This window comes from Hipposideros armiger, unplaced genomic scaffold (assembly GCF_001890085.2).
Source record: "Hipposideros armiger isolate ML-2016 unplaced genomic scaffold, ASM189008v1 scaffold_298, whole genome shotgun sequence".
Taxonomy (NCBI): domain Eukaryota; kingdom Metazoa; phylum Chordata; class Mammalia; order Chiroptera; family Hipposideridae; genus Hipposideros; species Hipposideros armiger.
The window spans coordinates 157046-175483 of record NW_017731648.1 but is presented as its reverse complement, the minus strand read 5'-3'; the positions used below and the strand labels follow the sequence as shown (position 1 = coordinate 175483).

The window sequence follows — 18438 nt, the reverse complement described above, 5'->3', positions numbered from 1 at the left end:
GGTGCTCAGGAAAGACTTCCTGGAGGAGACATCTTTGAAGCAGCTGCTCATACAGAGAGAGGGAGGGAGCTAATATGATGTCTCACACAGCCATACCCAGGCCCGTGCCATGCAGATTCATGAGGGCCCCATTCCCACAAGGGCCGACATATGGCTTTGTGTTCTGAGTGCCCCAGAGCTTCCTTATGAGAGGGTGGGCCTGGACCCTGAAGGTGACAGTGAAGGTCCTGGGGAGACAGGGAAAGCTGGGCAGGTGGAAAACTAGGTTGACCTTGAGAGGCTGTCCTGTCCTTCCTTGATGCTGGTCTCGTCTCCTTTATACATGCTTCCCCCCACCTTGGTATATTTCTTATTTTATTTTATTTTCATGGTAAAAAAACCACATAACATAAAATTTACCATCTTAACAATTTTTAAGTGTCCAGTTCAGTAACATTAAATATATTCACATTGCTGAGCAACGGATCTCTAGAACTTTTTTATCTTGCAAAACTGAAACTCTGTCCTCATTAAACACTCACTCCCCTCCCCTCCCCCAGCCCCTGGCACCACCATCTACTTCCTGTCTCTATGAATCTGACTCCTCTAGGGACCTCATATAAGGGAATCATACAGTATTTGTCCTCTTGTGTCTGGCTTATTTCATTTAGCACACTGTCCTCAAGGGTCATCCACTTTGTAGCATGTGTCAGAATTTCCCTCTCTTTTAAGGCTGAATAATATTTCATTATATAGAACCACCATGTTTGTTTATCCATTAGAACTACCACGTTTGTTTATCCATTCATCCATCCGTGGACACTTGGGTTGCCTCCAGCTCGTGGCTGTGACCAATGCCGCTATGAAAATAGGGGTGGAAATATCTCTTCTAGACCTCACTTTCAATTCTTTTGGATATATCCTCAGAAGTGGAATTGCTGGATTTGGCATATTTCTTTTTAAAAGGTTGTTTTCATTGAGGCATACAATGTACAATAAAATATACTGACTGTAAGTGTTCTGTTGGATGAGTTTTGACAACTGTCTACATACCCTAAAACAAGAAGTAGACTGTTTCCAGCACCCCATAAAATTTCTCATGCCCCTTCCTACATCCCTTCCAAGACACAAGCTCTTCTTGGATACATGCCTAGTGTGACAAAACCAATGAATGAAATAAGGAAGGTGTATGGAGGCAGTTTGGTATAATGGTTAGAGCCAGGCCACCTGGTCCATGTTTGAGCCCTCCACTATGACAGGTATAACCTTCAACTCTCTGAGCCTCAGTCTCCACAGCTGTAAAGTGGGGTGAATAATAGCACCTACAGCATCAGGTTGTGTGAGGGTTAAATTAGTTAAAATAGATCAAACATTTAGAACAATGTCTGCCATTGATAAATGCTATCAAAATATTCCTATTATTAAAAGAAACATAGGGGGAGAACTTTATAAGGAACACTCATGTGCCTACCACCCAGCATGAGAAATAAAGGATCATACACACAGTTGATGCCCTCTGTATACATTTCTGCCATTGCATCCCTCTCCTTTCCCTACCAAGGGTAGATGATCGTAAAGAATTTAAAAATATTTTTTTTAATTGTGGTAAAATATACACCAGATAAAATTTACCATTTAGTTATTTTTAAGTGTCCAGTTCAGAGACATTAAGTATAGTCACATGGTTGTGCAGCCATTCCCCACCAGATATCTCCAGAACTTTTTCATCTTTCCCAACTGAAACTCTGTCCCCATTAACACTAACTCTCTATTTTCCCCTTCTCTCAAGCGTGGGAACTTTTGCTCTTAGAAAATTTCTCCATGTTTACGGCATACAAGGGCCTGTATCCATGGATAATACACAACATGATTTGGCAAGTTTTTGAACTATAACTGGTACAATATTGAGTGTATTCTTTTGCAATTTGCTTTGTTACTCAACAGGGGGGAAGGGGAGGGACAGGGATGGGGACGGTTTGTATCTTCTCCATGCAGACACAAGTATTTCCAGTCCTGTCTTTTTAATCGCTTTTTAAATGCTTACTTCTGCATAGTTATCCATTCTCTCATTCATGAACTTTTTTTTTTTAATATTTTGACCTTATATGTCAAGTTGCCCAGGTTAGTTTTTTTTTTTTTTTTAAAGATTTTTATTGGTGAATTGGGGGGATGGGAACAGTGCTGGGGAATTGGGGGAGGGGGGACAGACAAGTTGCTGTCGTTTTGTTCTTCAGTCTAGTTGTGGAGGATGTCTCTTCACTGGCCCAAGTTGGCACCATCATTGTGCTCTTCCTGGGCGAGGCAGATCAGTCGCAGGCTTCTGGACGGCCGCTCACTGCGGCTGCTGGCCGCTCACGCTGGCTGCTGGCTACACACGGTAGCCCATGGCAACCCACTGCCACAGGGGCTGCAGCCTACGCCGTCGCCGGCGACTCACAGCAGCCCAGCTCCAGGTTGAGCTGTTGTTCAGCATCTTAGCTGTGGAGGGCAGTGTCACTGGCCCTCATATGTGGGATCCGAACCGGGGCCCTCTGGCATCCCAAGCGAGCTCTCAACCATCGCGCCACTCGGCCGGCCCCTCTCATTCATGAACTTTTAGGTGTTTCCCATTTTGCTCCTGTTCACACCTCCTAGCATGCCTTTTGTGCACATGGGTGAATGTGTCTGGGGTGTATAATATATAAGGGTGGAAACTCTGGGTTAAGGGAAGCTGCATCTTCCGCTGTCCTGAGTAGGATCTTCATGCTGGGTGCCCAAACCTCACTGTGTCCCTTTCCTCTCATCACTCTCCTGAGGTTCCCTTTTGGCTTCAAGATGAAGTCCAGTCCTGTACCTGGCAGCTCTGGCCTCACTTGTCACCATATCTCACCAGGAGACCTAGCTTCCTGAGCCTTGTGGTTTTGGGGTCTTTGCCTCTGCTCTTCTCTGTCTACATGCCCTGCCAGCTCTTACTCATCCCTCAGGTTTCAGCTCTGGTGTCACTCCCTGACCCTGACCCCCTCTCCCAGGCTAGACCAGGGCCCCCCAACCATGCTCAGAGAAACCTGCCCATCTGTGCATGTACCATACTCTTAAATTTCAATGACTTGAGGTCAGAAGCCGCCTTGTTCATAGCTACACATGAAGCACAGGCTGGGCCTGGAGTGGCGCCTGGTCTCTATTTGTGGATGAATGGAGGAGGGCTTCTTGCATCTACCTGGGGGCTGGGGCAGGGGCTCCACAGAGACCTGGCCTCCCATTCCAGCCCACCACTTCCTGGCTGTGTGACCTCAGGCAAGTAGCTTAGCCTCTCTGAGCCCCTCACTTTCCTCTCCTGTGAAACCCTTCCCAGGGCTGTTGCAGGGTTTAAAATGAGCCCCAGCCAGGCCTGGCTCAGGGTAGACCACTCCTGGTAGGAGCTGCTGTGGTTCTGAGCCAAGTTCCAGCCCTGTAACCTCAGACTAGGGCCTTGCTTCTTCCTGGCTTGGCAGTGCTGGGAAGCAATGCTGGGTCTCCTTGTCCCGCCAGCTCATCCCACAATTCCCAGGCCTGTAATGAGAACCACATGTGCTGGACACCTGCCCAGGACCCCTCCCTCTCCCCTCCTCCTCCCCCAGAGAGGCTCCCTGAGTCACCCTGTTCACCCCCCTGCCTTTCCTCCCCCGTCTCACAGCCTCATTCCCACACTGCCTGGGCCTGGACTTCACGTGTCAGAGGGCGTCTGTGTCTGTGTCTGTGTCTATGTCATGGGTTCCTGTAAGTCTCTATGTGTGTGTGAACTGTCTGTACTGTGTGTTTATGTGTGTGATTGTGTCTGAATTGTGTGTCTGTGGGTGTGTTTTGTATAAACTATGTGCCTCTGTTTTGTGTCTGTGTGTGTTTGCATATGAACTGCCTGTTTTGTGTGACTATCTAGGGGTCTGTGCATGTGGTAATGTGTTAACTACATGTCTGTTTATGACGCTCTGTGTATGCGAACTGCATGCTTATGTTGTGTGTGTTTGTGTGACTATATTGTGGGTTTATGGGTGTGTTGATGTGTGAACTCCATGTTTATACTGGGGATCCCTGTGTGTGAGCTGAGTGCCTGGGTTGTGGCATTTGTGTATTATTTGTGTTGGGGGCGTCTGTGTGTTTGTTGGGTCACTGTATTTGTGAGTGCTGGTTTTTGGGTGACTGTGGCTGGTTCACCTCTGATACTCTTCCACCGTCTGATGGTGGGTGTGTGTTTTTGTGGGTCCCCTGTGCCTTGAATGTGTTTCTGGCTGTGTGCTGCATGTGGTTGTGTGTGGTGGGCATGACATTGTGCCTGGACCATGTATCCAGGATGGTGTCCCTGGGTGATTGTGTGCCCATGTTGTGTGTTTGAGTGTCAGTTCATAGTTTGCCTGGGTAACTGGGGGACAAATTCCCATTCTCACAGCTGGATCATTCAGCGTGTGTGTGTGTGTGTGTGTGTGTGATGCCTCGAGGGGAGGAAGCCCCAGTGGTGGCAGCAGTTCCACAGTGAGTGAGAAGTGCCCAAGAGAAGGAAAGAACGGGGCTGAATGATGAGGAGAGTATGTGGGCAATTCCATGAGTTGAGGGTGGAACCAGGCCTCCCTGGGGAACCTGTTTCTGGACGTGGAAAGGGGACTGCGCTCCATTCTGTGTGAGCACCTGGAAGGCCATGGAATGAATCATGTCGGGGGCTGGGGAGGGGTGAAGGTGGTGCTCAGCTCACCTGGCCAGGCCCTCTCAATGCCTCAGGAATACCAGGGGGTCTGGCCCAGGTATTCCCCCTGCAACCACAGCACAAACAGCCTCACATCTGAAGTCAGACATGAGTCGAATTATGGTATTAGCTCTGCTATACACCCTTTCTGTGGCCTTGGTTAAGTGTCTTAAATTCTCTGAGGCTCGATTTTTTTTTTTTAGATTTTTTATTGGGGAATTGGGGGGATGGGAACATTGCTGGGAATTGGGGGAAGGGGAACAGACAAGTTGCTGTCCTTTTTGTTCTTCAGTCTAGTTGTGGAGGACGTTGCTTCACTGGCCCAAGTTGGCACCATCATTGCGCTCTTCCCGGGTGAGGCAGATCAGTCGCCAGCTTCTGGACGGCTGCTCACTGCAGCTGCTGGCCGCTCACGCTGGCTGCTGGCTACATATGGTAGCCCATGGCAACCCACTGCAGCAGGGGCTGTAGCCTACGCCGTGGCCGGTGACTCACAGCAGCCCAGCTCCAGGTTGAGCTGTTGTTCAGCATCTTAGCTGTAGAGGGCAGTGTCACTGGCCCTCATATGTGGGATCTGAACCGGGGCCCTCTGGAGTCCCAAGCCAGTTCTTAAACATCGCGCCACTCGGCCGGCCCTGAGGCTCGATTTTTGTATCTGAAAAACGGGACCCAGCCAGATGATGCTGGTACCCTGCCTGTATCTGCTCAGCCCTCATGTGTTTCTGTGTGGTTCTTCCAGCCTCAGGGCTGCCTCAGCTCATACGCTGGCCAGGCTAGAAATGCCAAAGAACTGACACCCCTGGAAGCAGCCCTCCCCCAATGATACACAAGACCTGGAGACTAGACACCCACCTCCCTCACCCTCAGGTGGGACAACTCTGAGGCATAGGTTCTACTTTCCCTCCCAGCAGGATTGATCCTCAGTTGCCTAAATGGATTTGAGGGTAAAGGGAAAATGCACAACAAATAACCCAATATAATACTGTGGACGTCAATAGGTTGGCTTTGAGTCAGACAGAACTGTATTTGAATCCCTTGTCAGCTGCTTATGGCTGGATGGCCTTGGTCAAGTTACTTAACCTCTCTGAGCTCAAACTTTCTGTTCTTAAATTGGGGATATTAATTCCTACTTCACGAGATCATTGTAACAATTTAAGGAAATAATGAATGGATAGGACTTAGCCTGGTGTTGAGCTTTTAGCGGGAGATTGATGAGTAGGGATGGTTGTCATTAAAGAGATGTAGCGCTAAGTAGATCACCACCCATAGCCTGGGGTATTAGGGCTTTGTGAATGGCGAGGTTCTCTCCAGACAGGAAAGGGGAATGAACAACATTCCAAGCACATGTCAATCAGGAAACAAGCACCTAAACCAGGGAACTTGATGCTTAGAAAACTGTTAGAAGGCTGGCAGATGGACTCTAGGCTAAGCCTATAGGATGACTTGTTACAAAACATCCCTTCTGAATTGGCCCACCCAGGACTTTCTGCCTCTATTATTTACAGGAAGGTGGGGAAATCACCCAATGGGAACCACTGACTTCAAGAATACATCACCATAATGGATAAGCAAAATGTGGTCCATCCACACAATGGAATATTATTCAGCCATTAAAAGGAAGGGGACTCTGACACCTGCTATAACATGGATGAACCTTGAAAACATTATGGTCAGTGAAATAAGCCAGACACAAAAAAGACAAATATTGTATGATTCCACTTATATGAGGAATCTAGACTAGGCAAATTCATAGAGACAGAAAGTAGATTAGAGGTTCCAGGGACTGGGATGGGAAGAATGGGGTGTTACTGACTAATAATTATGGCGTTTCTGTTCTGGGAAGTGAGAAAGTCTGGAAATAGATAGTGTTGATCATTGCATAACACTGCAGAAGTAATTAATACCACTGAGTTGTACACTTAAAATGATTAAAATGGTAAAATTTATGTTATATATGTATTTTTACTGCAACTTAAAAAAATTAATAACGTAATATACCAAAAATTATGGAACCACTTTAAAGGGTGAATTGTATGGTATGTGAATTATATCTCAATAAAACTGTTTTCTAAAAACATAATATATGGTGATAGAGTTACAATTTAGAGATTCAGAAGTCAACATCATTGTCACTTGCAACTGCCTCTTAACAAAAGCTGGTGACACTGGCGACTGGAGACAGTAACATCTATGCAGAAAAACCCATTGTCTCTACAATGTGCTTGCCAGATGCCACTGCAGTGCAGAGAGATGACCTTCACCCACATCGCAAGCTTCAATTTGATAGAACCTAAATGACATACAGAAGTTTAGCTGCAAGGGAATCTGGAAAACATAGTTTTTAGCTTTGCAGCCTCTGCAGCATAAGACTACACACTAGGAGACGGGAATGGTGCCTCAGCACCTGTCACCTTTTGATTTTGCTTGCACAGCATTCTTTCCCTCTTTCAATGGTAAAAGTTCCATATCTGCCCTTCTTCTCTTTATTTTCTATCCAATGTAGGTTGGATGAAACTAACTCCACTCTCTGGCTCCAGGGAGGTGATCTATGGGCGAGGTCTGGCCAAACCATTGCTCTGAACCCTTGGTCGGCTCAGGGTTGGGCACATGACTTGGGATGATCCAATGAGAATCATTATTCATTATTATGCAAGCTCTCTCTTTTTGCTGAAGTTGTTGAGCTTGGAAGACATAAGTTTCTGGGAGCCATCTTTGTCACCTCTTGGCTAAAAGAGGATCCCTTGTAGAGAAGAGCAGAGATGAGAAATGGAGAGAGACAGAATCCTGATGACATAACAAAACCCCTGGACCCAGCCTTGCTTCAATTCCATTACCCCTGGAATTTTTTTTTCCATGTGAGATATTCATTTTTGCTTAAGATAATTCAAATTGCCGTTCTGCCACTTTCTACCAAAGGAGCCCTGAATAATATATAGAGGGATCAGCAAAAACAAAGGCATGTGTGGACATGCATGGTGTAGACTTATTCACCCCTTAAATTCTTCTTGATCATCTTTTCTGTGTCAGGCCCTCTGCAGGGTATGCGAAAATAAAGGCCTAGACTGTGTCCTCCTCTGGCTGGACACATGAAGGGGTCACAGAAGAGCAGAGGCAATGGCTGCCCAAGCACCAATTAGGAAAACCTAATAGCCAGGTGGCAAGAGCTGGTGGCGATCCAGTGCCACTTTACCCTGCACATTGTGGAGAGCAGACATTGCCCAGTACCATACCCTGGGCCACCTGAACCATCAATGTTGCTGCACAAGGTCCTTGAGAAACTGATCTCTCTTCAATGATGGTTCACAATTTTGACCACTACACTAAGCACAGAGGAAGGTAGACACTACGCTCGTTATAGCATTGACCATGGTGCGGACCTTGAAGTGGACAACAGTATAACTAGAGCACTGAGTCTGATACTGACCAAGTATGACCTGGTCAAAATTTTGACCATAGCATAGCCAGGTCCCTGTCCCAAGCAAGGTCAGAACAATCACCACAGCATAACCGGGACTGTGACTGTGACTCTGAGCACAACACAGTCAGGAAACTGGTCATCACACTGACCACAACACAACCAGGAATGACCAGTGGACACCACAATACTGACCATAATGCTGTAGAACTAGTATGCCGATGGCAGCACAGATCATGGTTCAATAGGACACTGACTACAGCATGATCAGAACACTGAGATTGCCACTGACCACAGCTGTGGTCATGACCTCAGCACTGAATGTATTGGCCAGGGTCCAGTTAAGGGAACAAATCTCGCATCAGGTAGTTCAATAGCAAAAATTTAATATGAGGGTTTAATCACAGAGGTGTTAGTTAAACTTTAAGAGCAAATGGAAGAAGATGAATCGACTCTGGAGTAGTAAGCTGCCAATTCCCCAAGGGCTGAAGCAGCAAAGGGAGGAGGTGGTTACAAGAATCCAGGGGCTGCAGACACCTGCCAGGAGCTGAACTATGGTGGAGATTTCCCAGTGGGGTTGAGAGCACAGAGGAGATACAATAGCCACTGACAGAGACACCCAAAGTGGAGAGTGAGGGAGAAATACTCTGGCTTCTGCTAATTTTCCTCCAGGCCTCCCACTGGCTGAGCCTAACTAGATGCAAGGGAGCCTGGGAAATATAGTTTGTAGGGGGTCAAGGGAACCTGGGAAATGTAGTTTTTGGGAACCATCTCCCCTGATACAGAGAAAGCAGGTTGGGAATGGACCAAGGGCATATTGACCAATGCCAACCATACAACATGGGCCATGGCTTGACCATGACAATGACCATCTCAGTGACCAGAGCCCAAGGACATTGTTCACGGTCCTGAAACACAGCACTAACAAGGACACTACTTTGTAGGAAAGGGACAAGCAGGGCCTTCCCCTATCCCAGTGTTGCCACAGCCCACTCTTAGTCAAGAGCTTGCTGGCTGCACCAACCAACATCCCTTTGCTATCCCACACCTACTGTAGGCTTGGCCTGAGGAGTCAACAAATTCCCATTTAGGAAGAGGAGATAGAGGGGTGGATGAGATGCCTTCCCTGGCTCTGATTCTGTTTTGCGTCCTACATCTCATGGCCAGTGTCCTCAACCCCATGCTTCACTGTAGTAATGCCCTCTGGGGACTGAGCACTGGCTAGGTGCTCTATTTATCCATGAGTCACAGATGTCTCCCAACAACTCTGAGGAAACAGGTCTCCTGAGAGAAAGCTGTTTGCCTAAGGTCACATGGCCAAGAAGTGACAGGACCAAGGTTGAACCCAGATTCTGCTTGAACACCAAGGTTTTTCTCCTTGCTTTGACAAAACCATTCATAACGTGTTACCTGCCTGGCACACAGTAGAGTCAAAAAAAATGCCAGGCCTCCCCCATATTTTATGGCTGATTCCTCTACAACCTGATTTGCTTGCTGCCCCCTAAAAAATACATTGAAGGGCTTTGGGAAGGGAAATTGCCTGGGGTGACCGATGATGATGATGATGGGGGAGATGCAGAGAAAGGCTGGAGGCAGGACAGGGATACCCTTCATATGCAAATAATTTGTGCGAAGAGTGTTAATATTTTTATTCTCTCAGGATCTGGTCTTTCATCTTGGTCATTAAAACAGGAGCAAGAGGGTATCCCGCATGTGGGAGAGGACGCTTTGAGCGGGAGGACCCTTTGGGAATGGGCGGTGGGGGTGGGTTGGAGAGAGTGAAAACAAGATGCCCTCTTTGGTGGCCAGGCCCACAGGCTGGCCATCCCCATCTGCCTCTGGTCTGTCTCCTGTCCCCTGTTTTTTGCCTCTCACTCCCAGTCTTCATCTCTGCCCCACACCCCTTGTCCCAGCAGTGATCCCCCAACCTCCAATTTTACAGACTGTGCCTCAGTTTCTCTCTTGATTCTCGAGTTCTTTAAGGAGGGTGCCTCTCAATTTGTCTTCTTTGTTACCAGGCCTTCCTCCTACTCTCCCTGCCCCTTGATTCCTCCTCTCACAGCCATTTTCAAAGTGGGAAATGTCCAGCGAAGGTAAAATTTACAAACATGTGATAGAACCCCTCCCCCATCTCCGTGACCCGCCCCATAATGGTCTGGGGGGCTGCCGGGTCCTGTCCCCTGCTACCCTCCCCAGTGCCCGCTCCCCCACTTCCCTGTCTCCAGACCCGGTTGGGTCTGCACCCAAGACGAGCTGGGGGCGGGGCAGGGGGCGGAGCCCGCAACAAAGACTCCGAGCAAGCAAGGGGGCGGGGGCGGGGCGGAATCCCGGCAGCCGACGAGGCGGGGGAGGCGGCGGCGGAGGGTCGCCCGGCCGGGCGGGCGGGGTCGCGCCTGGTGGCGGTCCCCGCTCCGAGGCGCCACTAGGGCGGGCGGGGGGACCGGACGCTGGGTTGGGGGCGCGTCATGTGGCCGCTCACGGTCCTGCCGCTGCTGCTGCTGTTGCTGTGTTCAGGCCTCGCCGGACAGGTAGGGGCCCGGCGGGCAGGTGCGGGCACAGGGGGCTCCAGGAAGGGAGCGGGGACTGAGAGGGTTCCCGCAGAAACGGGGCTTGGGGCTCCACGAACCTCTTCGGGGCTGCGAGGGGCGGAGGTCGCAGCGGGGGAGGGGCTGGAACGTCCACTCTGGCTTTGGGGAAAAGAAGGGGGGCTTCAAATCCAGGCTTAGGCTGGGATGGTTTGGGGGACACTCTGACCCCGGCTTCAGGGCTCTCAACTCCTCGGTGACACGGAGCCCACCACACCCGCCATCTCGCTGGAGCTGAGTGGGGTTGGAGGGGAACTTCAGGGGGCGTTTGGGTATGCTTACCCTTCACTCCCTCCATCATGGCTGCAGGTGCCCAGCCTCTGAAGTCCCCCACTCCTCGCCTGCACCCCCAGTGTGGAGAAGGGGGCGGGACTCACGTGTGAGTGATTGAGGGGGACATGTGTGAGGTGCCGAGGTGTTGCTGGGTAAACGTGTGTCTTTGTGTCATGGCTGGGTGTGACTGAGAGTTAGTGTGTGTGGCTGTGCTGGTGTGTCCAACTGTGCGTGAGTTGGGTGTGATCAGGGAGGGTGTTTGTACGTGAGGGAAAGTCTGTGACAGTGGGAGGCTGTGACTGGGAGTTGTGTGTCTGTGTGTGACTGATGATGTGACAGCAAGTGAGAACTGTTAACCCTGGCGGTATTTGGGCAGCCATAGCTGTGTGTAAAGGACTGTGTGTGACAGTGTCCCCATGACTGTCCATCTGCCTGGGTTTTGTACAAAATGTGTGTGACCAGGTGTGTAGCTGTGTGAAAGCTTTGCGGTGACAGCATGCTGTTCTGTGCCTTTGAGTTTTTTTTACTTAAAAGGGGGTATGAAGGGCGAGGGCTGTGTATGCAAATGTGTACATCCATGCGCGTGTGTGTGTGTGTGTGTGTGTGTTGGTGGTGCCTTGAACACTCCGTTCATGCTTTCACAGAAGCAGATCTCCCTCTCCATGTTACCCCATCTCTTGGGCAGGCTTGGGGGGACTTGCAAAATGTTGGGGTCCAAGCTTTCTTCAGCTATTGAGAAACCTCTTTCTTCCTCTGTTTTGGGGCTGGGAGCACCCTTAAGTTTTCAGATCTATAGGAGCTCAGAGGGAAGCTGGAATCGAAAAAAATAAAATAACAATAACCACAGCTAACATTTATTAAGTGCTTATTATGTGCTGGGCACTGTGTCAAGCACACAGCATGAACTAAGACATTTAATCCTCCCAGCACTGCACTGGTGGCTGCTACTGCTACCCTCACTTACCAGGTGGAGAAACTGAAGCACAGAAAAATTAAGTCACTTGCTCAAGCTCAGACTGCTCAGGAGTGGCAGAACTAGAACTGGATAGAAGCAGTCTGGTTTCTGAGTCCACATGTTTAACCTCTTGTAAAATAATCCACTCCATGGGTGTGGACAGTGCCTGTGTAGACACTAGGAGTGGTTTTTAGGTAGAACCTCTGAGGAAAAAAATCCTGGTACTTTCTCTTTTCTGGTCAAAAGAAGAACGGAATCTGACCCCTTGTACCTAACCCAAAGGGTGAATTGGGCGGAACGGAGGTCAGACTCGAGATAGAAAGATTTCCAGGCCACAAGGAGAGGTTGTGGATTCCCCTTCCTCACTGCTCTGTTTTCCTATCTCAGGACCCACATACTGAGTGGAATAGGATGTGTGCTCAGCACCTAGCATCAGGCTGCACATAGTAAGTGCTCAATTGATATATGAGCCAGCGAGAAGTAAAGAGAGAGAGACAAAGGCACATACCTGAGAATCTGCTGTTAAAAAATGAACCAGGAGTGAAGTTGAATTTGGTTTTTCCAAGAAGGGTACTTGGAACCACTACCTGGGGATTCTCCCCCACCCCTGCTAGCCACTAGGGAACTCCAGCCAAGATTGACTAGGGGTGCGCAGGGGGGGAGTTGCTTGGGAGCAGGGCTAACAGGAGGTTTCAGGGGGTGGGGCTAAACGGGGCTGTTTGGGGTGGGACTAAACTGGGGTCTGTGGAGGCGAAGTTAAACGGCGGATGGGGTGGAACTAAACTGGGGTAATCAGGGCGGGACTGGTGAGGTCCTACCGCCGCGGGCTGTAGTGCCCCTGGCACAGGCACTACAGTGTCAAAACTGGCCTCAGCCCCCAGTATGCCCACTAGTCTGAAGCCCCGGGGAAGGAAGTGGTCTGAAGAATGGATGCTCTGCCCCCTCCATCGCTTCCCAGAGCCCCCTCCTCAGTCCCTGCTGGGCCCTGGGCTCCACCAGGGGTCCTTTTGAGAAAGCATTCATTCGTCTATTCAATCAACAGATATGATTAAGCACTGGGATGAAGCCATGAACCAAGCCGTCAAATCCTTGTTCTCCTGGCAGGAGAGGCAGACAAGAACAGAATAAATACATAATACAATGTCAACAACTAAATAAATGTATAATACAATGCAAGTGTCACAAAGAATAAATAGGGGAAGGGGGATGGAGTGATGGTGGTGGGGTGGGGGCTATTTTAGCAAGTGTGGTCAGGGACAGTGTCTCTAAGGAGGTGGTATTAGAGCGGCCACCTGAAGGAAGTGAGAGAAGGAACCTACTGGGTATGCAGGGAAGAGCATTCAAGGCAGGGGAACAGCAAGTGCAAAGGTCCTGAGATGGGGAACAAACTTGGTGAGTTTGCGGAGCAGCAAGGAGACTGGTATAGCTGGAGAGGAGTGAGGGAAAGGGAAGCTGTGGGCAGACGAGAGCAGGGAAGTCAGGAGGAGCCAGATCACATGGGAACTTGTGGGCTGTGGGCAGGAATCTGAGTTTGATCCTGAGAGCAGAGGAGTAGCACCTGTGAGAAGAGTCATCCACCTATCCCAGGTCTGCCCGGGATGTTTGGGTGTGGCCCATGAGTGCCCTGGAGCTACCAAAAAGCTTACCCTGTAGGAAAGATGCCCCCTTCCTGACCACTGGGAAGTCCTCCCTAAGGTCTAGCTACGTCTTTGGCACCGTCTGGGTTTGGGGTCACCTCTTTTTTTGGGTCCCCACAGGATGGGACAGGAGTAGTAGTTCAGTTTGCATTGCATGCCTCAGGGTCTCTGCCTGAGACACTGTTCCCCCAGGTAGCTACCTGACTCCCTGTCTCTCCTTTTGCTTAAATGTCACCTCCTCCAAGAGGCCCACCTTGAACATCAATCTAAAATAACCTCTCCACTGCCATTCTCTGAACTCTTGCTCTGTTATTTTTTTTTTCTTCATAGCCTTTGTCACTACCTTTCCACGATGTGTTTATTCACTCACAGGTGCTCAATAAATATGTGTTGAATGAATGGATGGACGGATCCTTCTCCTCCTCCCATAGAGTCTTTTATTTCTCACACCATAGGACTATTGTGCCAAGAGAGGGCAGGGGAGAAAAAGTCTCCCCTTGAACCATCCCATGCCTACTTCAAGTCAGCCTCTGCTCCTGGGTATGATGCGTCAGGAAAACCCTTCTTCATCTGTGCCGAACATTCCACATTACAGGGCGCCGTTGTTTGGGGAAATCGCTGTTTCCCGGGCTCCTTTAGACAATGCACACGTCCCAGGTGGAGGGAAGTAAAGGGACATTTTAAGGACTCCCAGATAATTGAATTGGACGTTTTCTTCCTACGGAAGAGCGGGTTTGGGCTGGGCCCGAGATGAAGGAGCTGGGGCGACACCTAGTGGTGGAATGAAGTTTGAGACTGGCAAAGGTGTGTGGGCGGATGTCCGTGTGCCGGTGTGTGTGTGTTTCAGGACCCGTCCAGGGGAGGCAAGTGAAGCACTCCCCTAGGGTGCAAAATTGAAGGGGATGCCAAAACTCTGAAACCAAGATAAATAGTATCTTAAAGCAATATTTTAAGAAAATCAAAATCAATTCCAAAAATCTATGATGAACAAAGTATCAAAAATTTAAGTAAAGACAGGATCCAACTGCACACTTACACAAGTCACACCACTCGCCTCACCATAACCCTGGCCCTATAGGAGTGTGTCTGTAGTGCCTATGGTGCATTGGCCAAGCTGGGCACAGAGACATGCGTGTGCCATGATTACGTCTGTGGATGTGTACGCACAGTGACTCTGTGTCCTTATGGGTCAACTGTGTGGGCGTGTGTGGAATTTTCATGAACCCAGCAGCTGGTGTGGGCAATGACTTTGTGTCTGCAGAATTAAGAATTAAGTGCCTGGGAGGCACTGTTTTCACTTATTTATGCCTTTGTGTGTTCATTTCGGAAGCATTCACTGGGAGCCTTCTGTGTATGGAGACCAAGGGCTGGGTGACAGTTTGAGCTCACAGAGGGTGGGATGGAAGATTGAACTTCTCTGATGTTGAGTCTGGTTGTGCTGGGGAGAAGGGAGTTGTAACAGGAGTAGAAAACTTCGTTCCCACTTTTTGGGAACTCTTGTCTGAGAACATCGATGTGTCTTCACGCCCAGAGTGGGAGCCTGGTCTGTCTCACACACCTCATCCATCCAGAGCTCAGCCACAAGCCAGGAAGAAAACAGATGGAGCAGGGAGAAGTCAGAATGGATTCCATGAAGTCTGTGTGCAGAAGCTTGTTTGCATGGGGAGCCTCAGTAGGCTCTCAGTGCTGGTGTACTCTTCCTTTACACACAGTTCTAACCGTCCTGAGCAGCTGGCATTTAAGCCCTGCCTAGCAGATGAGAAAATAGGGAGCCACAGCATGTAAGACAGAAACCAAAAGGCAAAGTTAGTTGAAGCCATTGAATGAAATGGCGAATAGCTCCTCACCTTTTAGGTGCTGAGAGAGTTCTGGTTATTCCCAAGAAAAACACATGGTGTGTATGCGATGGGCCAGATGATTTCTCTTCCTAATTTCTCTAGTAGTTCCTATGTGAAAGACACCAACCAAGGCACTAGGTGATGTGGAGAGCTGTGACACAGACTGCTGTGGAGGGGTTCTCTGGGCGAAGTCGGGGAGCAAGCAGCAGGCACATGGTACAATGTGCAAAATGTCAAGAGTCAAGCAGGCTTCCTGGAGGAGGTGGCATTTGAGTTGGGCCTTGAAGGATGAGTGACTGAAGATTGGAGGGTGGATGGTCCATGTAGAAGAAGGTCGTTGGTTAAGCTAGCTAGACCTGACAGCATATGGTGGGTTCTGAAAATGGGAATCAAGTGGAGTGGGATGGTGTGTGTGGAGAGGTGAGAAAGGAGGTGAGCTTGGAGAGGTAGGTTGTGATCTGGCTCTGAGGGCCTTGAAAGCTGGTTAAGGATTTTACAATTATTGAGCTGGCAATAGGGGGCCATGGAGTGGGATCTGTGTGTGCATGCATGCCTCTGTGTGTGTGTGTGTTTAAATAGAAGGTCTTTTTAAAATGTACTGTCTTAATCCAATTTAAGTATACAATTCAGTTGTACTAAATACATCCACACTGTTGTGCAGCCATCACCATCCTCCATCTTCGTAACTCTTTTCATCTTCCCAAACTGGAATTCTATTCCTATTGAACATTCCTCCCTTCCCCAGCCCCTGGCAAATGTTTTACTTTCTGACTCTATGAATCTGATTTCTCTAGGGACCTCGTATAAGTGGAACCGTATGGTATTTGTCTTTTTGTAACGACCTTACTTCACTTAGCATGATGCCCTCCAGATTCATCCATGTTGTAGCATGTGTCAGAATTTCATTCCTTTTTGGGGCTGAATAATATTCCACTGCATGTATACACCACATTTTATCTAGTCATCCTTTGATAGACACCTGAGTTGCTTCTACCTTTTGGCTATTGTGAATAATGCTGCTATGAACATGGGTGTGCAAATATCTTACGAGATCCTACTCCTAGCTCTTTTGGATATACACCCAGAAGTGGGACTGTTGGGTTATATGGTAATAATGTATTTTATTTTTTGAGGAACTTGCATACTGTTTTCCATAGTGGCTGCATCATTTTCCATTTCCACCAATGGTGCACAAGGGTTCCAATTTCTCCACATCCTCGCTAACATTTGTTATTATCTGACTTTTGATTCTGACTCATCCTGATGGGCATGAGGTGATCTCTCATTATGACTTTGATTTGCATTTCATTAAGGGTTAGTGATGTAGAGTATCTTTTGTGTGTTTATTGATCATTTGTATATTTTCTTTAAAGAAATGTCTAGTGAAGTCCTTCGTCCATTTTTAAATTGGGTTGTTTGGGTTTTGTTGTTGTTTAAAGAGGTTTTACAGCCAGGAATGAGACATGGTTGGATTTGTGTGAGGGACAGATCCTCTAGTTATAACATGAAAAACAGACTGGAGTGGGAAGAGTAAAGGCATGAAGACAGAATTATTTTAGGAGCTGACAAGGCCTGAGGCAGTTTAGTGGCAGCCAGAAGCAAAGCATGAGTAACATTTGGGGGGGGGATGGAGGGAGGATACCTCTCATTGTCTGGTGTCTGAAGTCCTTAACAAGGCCCATTGTCTCTTTCCCAACCTCCTCCTGGAATTCTGAACCAGGCAGGAAAGCAGAGATGACAGGAGAAAGACTGCACTGAGAAAAGAGAAAAAACAGCTCTTCCAAGGAGGGGCGGGGCAGGAAAGGAGATATAATTCAACACCATTTTCCAAAACTTGCTGTAACTAAGAAAAAAATCTCAAACCAGGCACAGGCGAGAAGGCTCACAGCATTTGTATTCTGAGGGATGCAAAGCTGTGTGTGTGTGGACACGAATTCATGCCTTTCTTATGTGTGAATGAAATACTATAGGGGCTGAGATGGCCTAACTAACAGAGGCCACTTGGCTTATTGCAAAGGACACTTAGTTTTGCTTGCTTTGTGTTTTCTAGCTTTTCTTCTGGAAAGTTCAGTCACTTTTACCTGCTGCCCATCAAACAGAGATGGAGCTTATACTCTATGCTCCATACCTTAATTCATAGTTTTGAGTCAATTTTATTCTTGACATAAAACCTAGCTACAGAGATGTACACAAAATGTAAACGTGCAGCTCGATAAGTTGTCTTGAAGTGACATGGTGTTACCAGCACCAGGTCAAGAAGCAGAACTTTACAAAAATCCAGAGGCCCCCTCATGCTCCTTCTAGGTGCCACCCACCCTCCCAAAGTAACCTCTAAGCTGACATCTCTCGCCATGCATTGGCTGGGCGCACTTTTTAACTTAAGGAAGTCATTACGTATGGTAGCTTTTGGTGCCTGGCTTCTTTTGCTCAACGTAATGTTTGTAAGATTCTTCCATATTATTGTTTTGTGATAGATTGCATGTTTTCATCTCTTGATGGTGTTCCCTCGTGTGAATGACTATACCATGACATATCTATTCGACTGTTTCTAGATATTTGGGTTGGTGAAGTTTGTGGCTGACATAAGCAGTGCTGATACAGACACTCTGATACGTCTGTATTGAATGTTTTTTGTATGTCTGTTGGATACAACAGACATACACACAAACATTATTCTCGGTAGTTATGTTCTATAAAGACCCCCGCAGACACTGAGTTAGCGAATACTGAATCATCTCAGGGTTACATTCCTGCAAGCCTCTGGTCACAACGTTTTTGTGGACCTAACAATATGCTGCCTTGTTTTACGAGGCCTGACAATTAAGTTCGTGAACTTGTTGCAACGATATTGCTAACCTTTTTTGATACCAGAGGGATTGTTCATTATGAATTTGTACCATTGGACAAACAGTTAACCAAGTTTACTATTTGGAAATGCTGAAAAGGCTGCATGAAAAAGTTAGGCGACCTGAACTTTTCGCCAACAATTCATGGCTCTTGCATCACGACAATGCACCAGCTCACACAGCACTGTCTGTGAGGGAGTTTTTAGCCAGTAAACAA

General features: G+C 48.1%; 1 protein-coding gene across 1 annotated transcript in view; it reads left to right on the top strand.

The window, feature by feature from the left end:
- Positions 1 to 10366: 10366 nt before the first annotated feature.
- The window catches only part of OLFM2 (olfactomedin 2), a 74420-nt gene continuing 66348 nt past the window's right edge, over positions 10367 to 18438 (top strand). Inside the window, exon 1 of the mRNA XM_019659377.1 lies at positions 10367 to 10615. Within this exon, the coding sequence (XP_019514922.1) occupies positions 10553 to 10615 (63 nt within the window). The 5' untranslated portion in view covers positions 10367 to 10552. The remainder of the gene's footprint in view (positions 10616 to 18438) is intronic.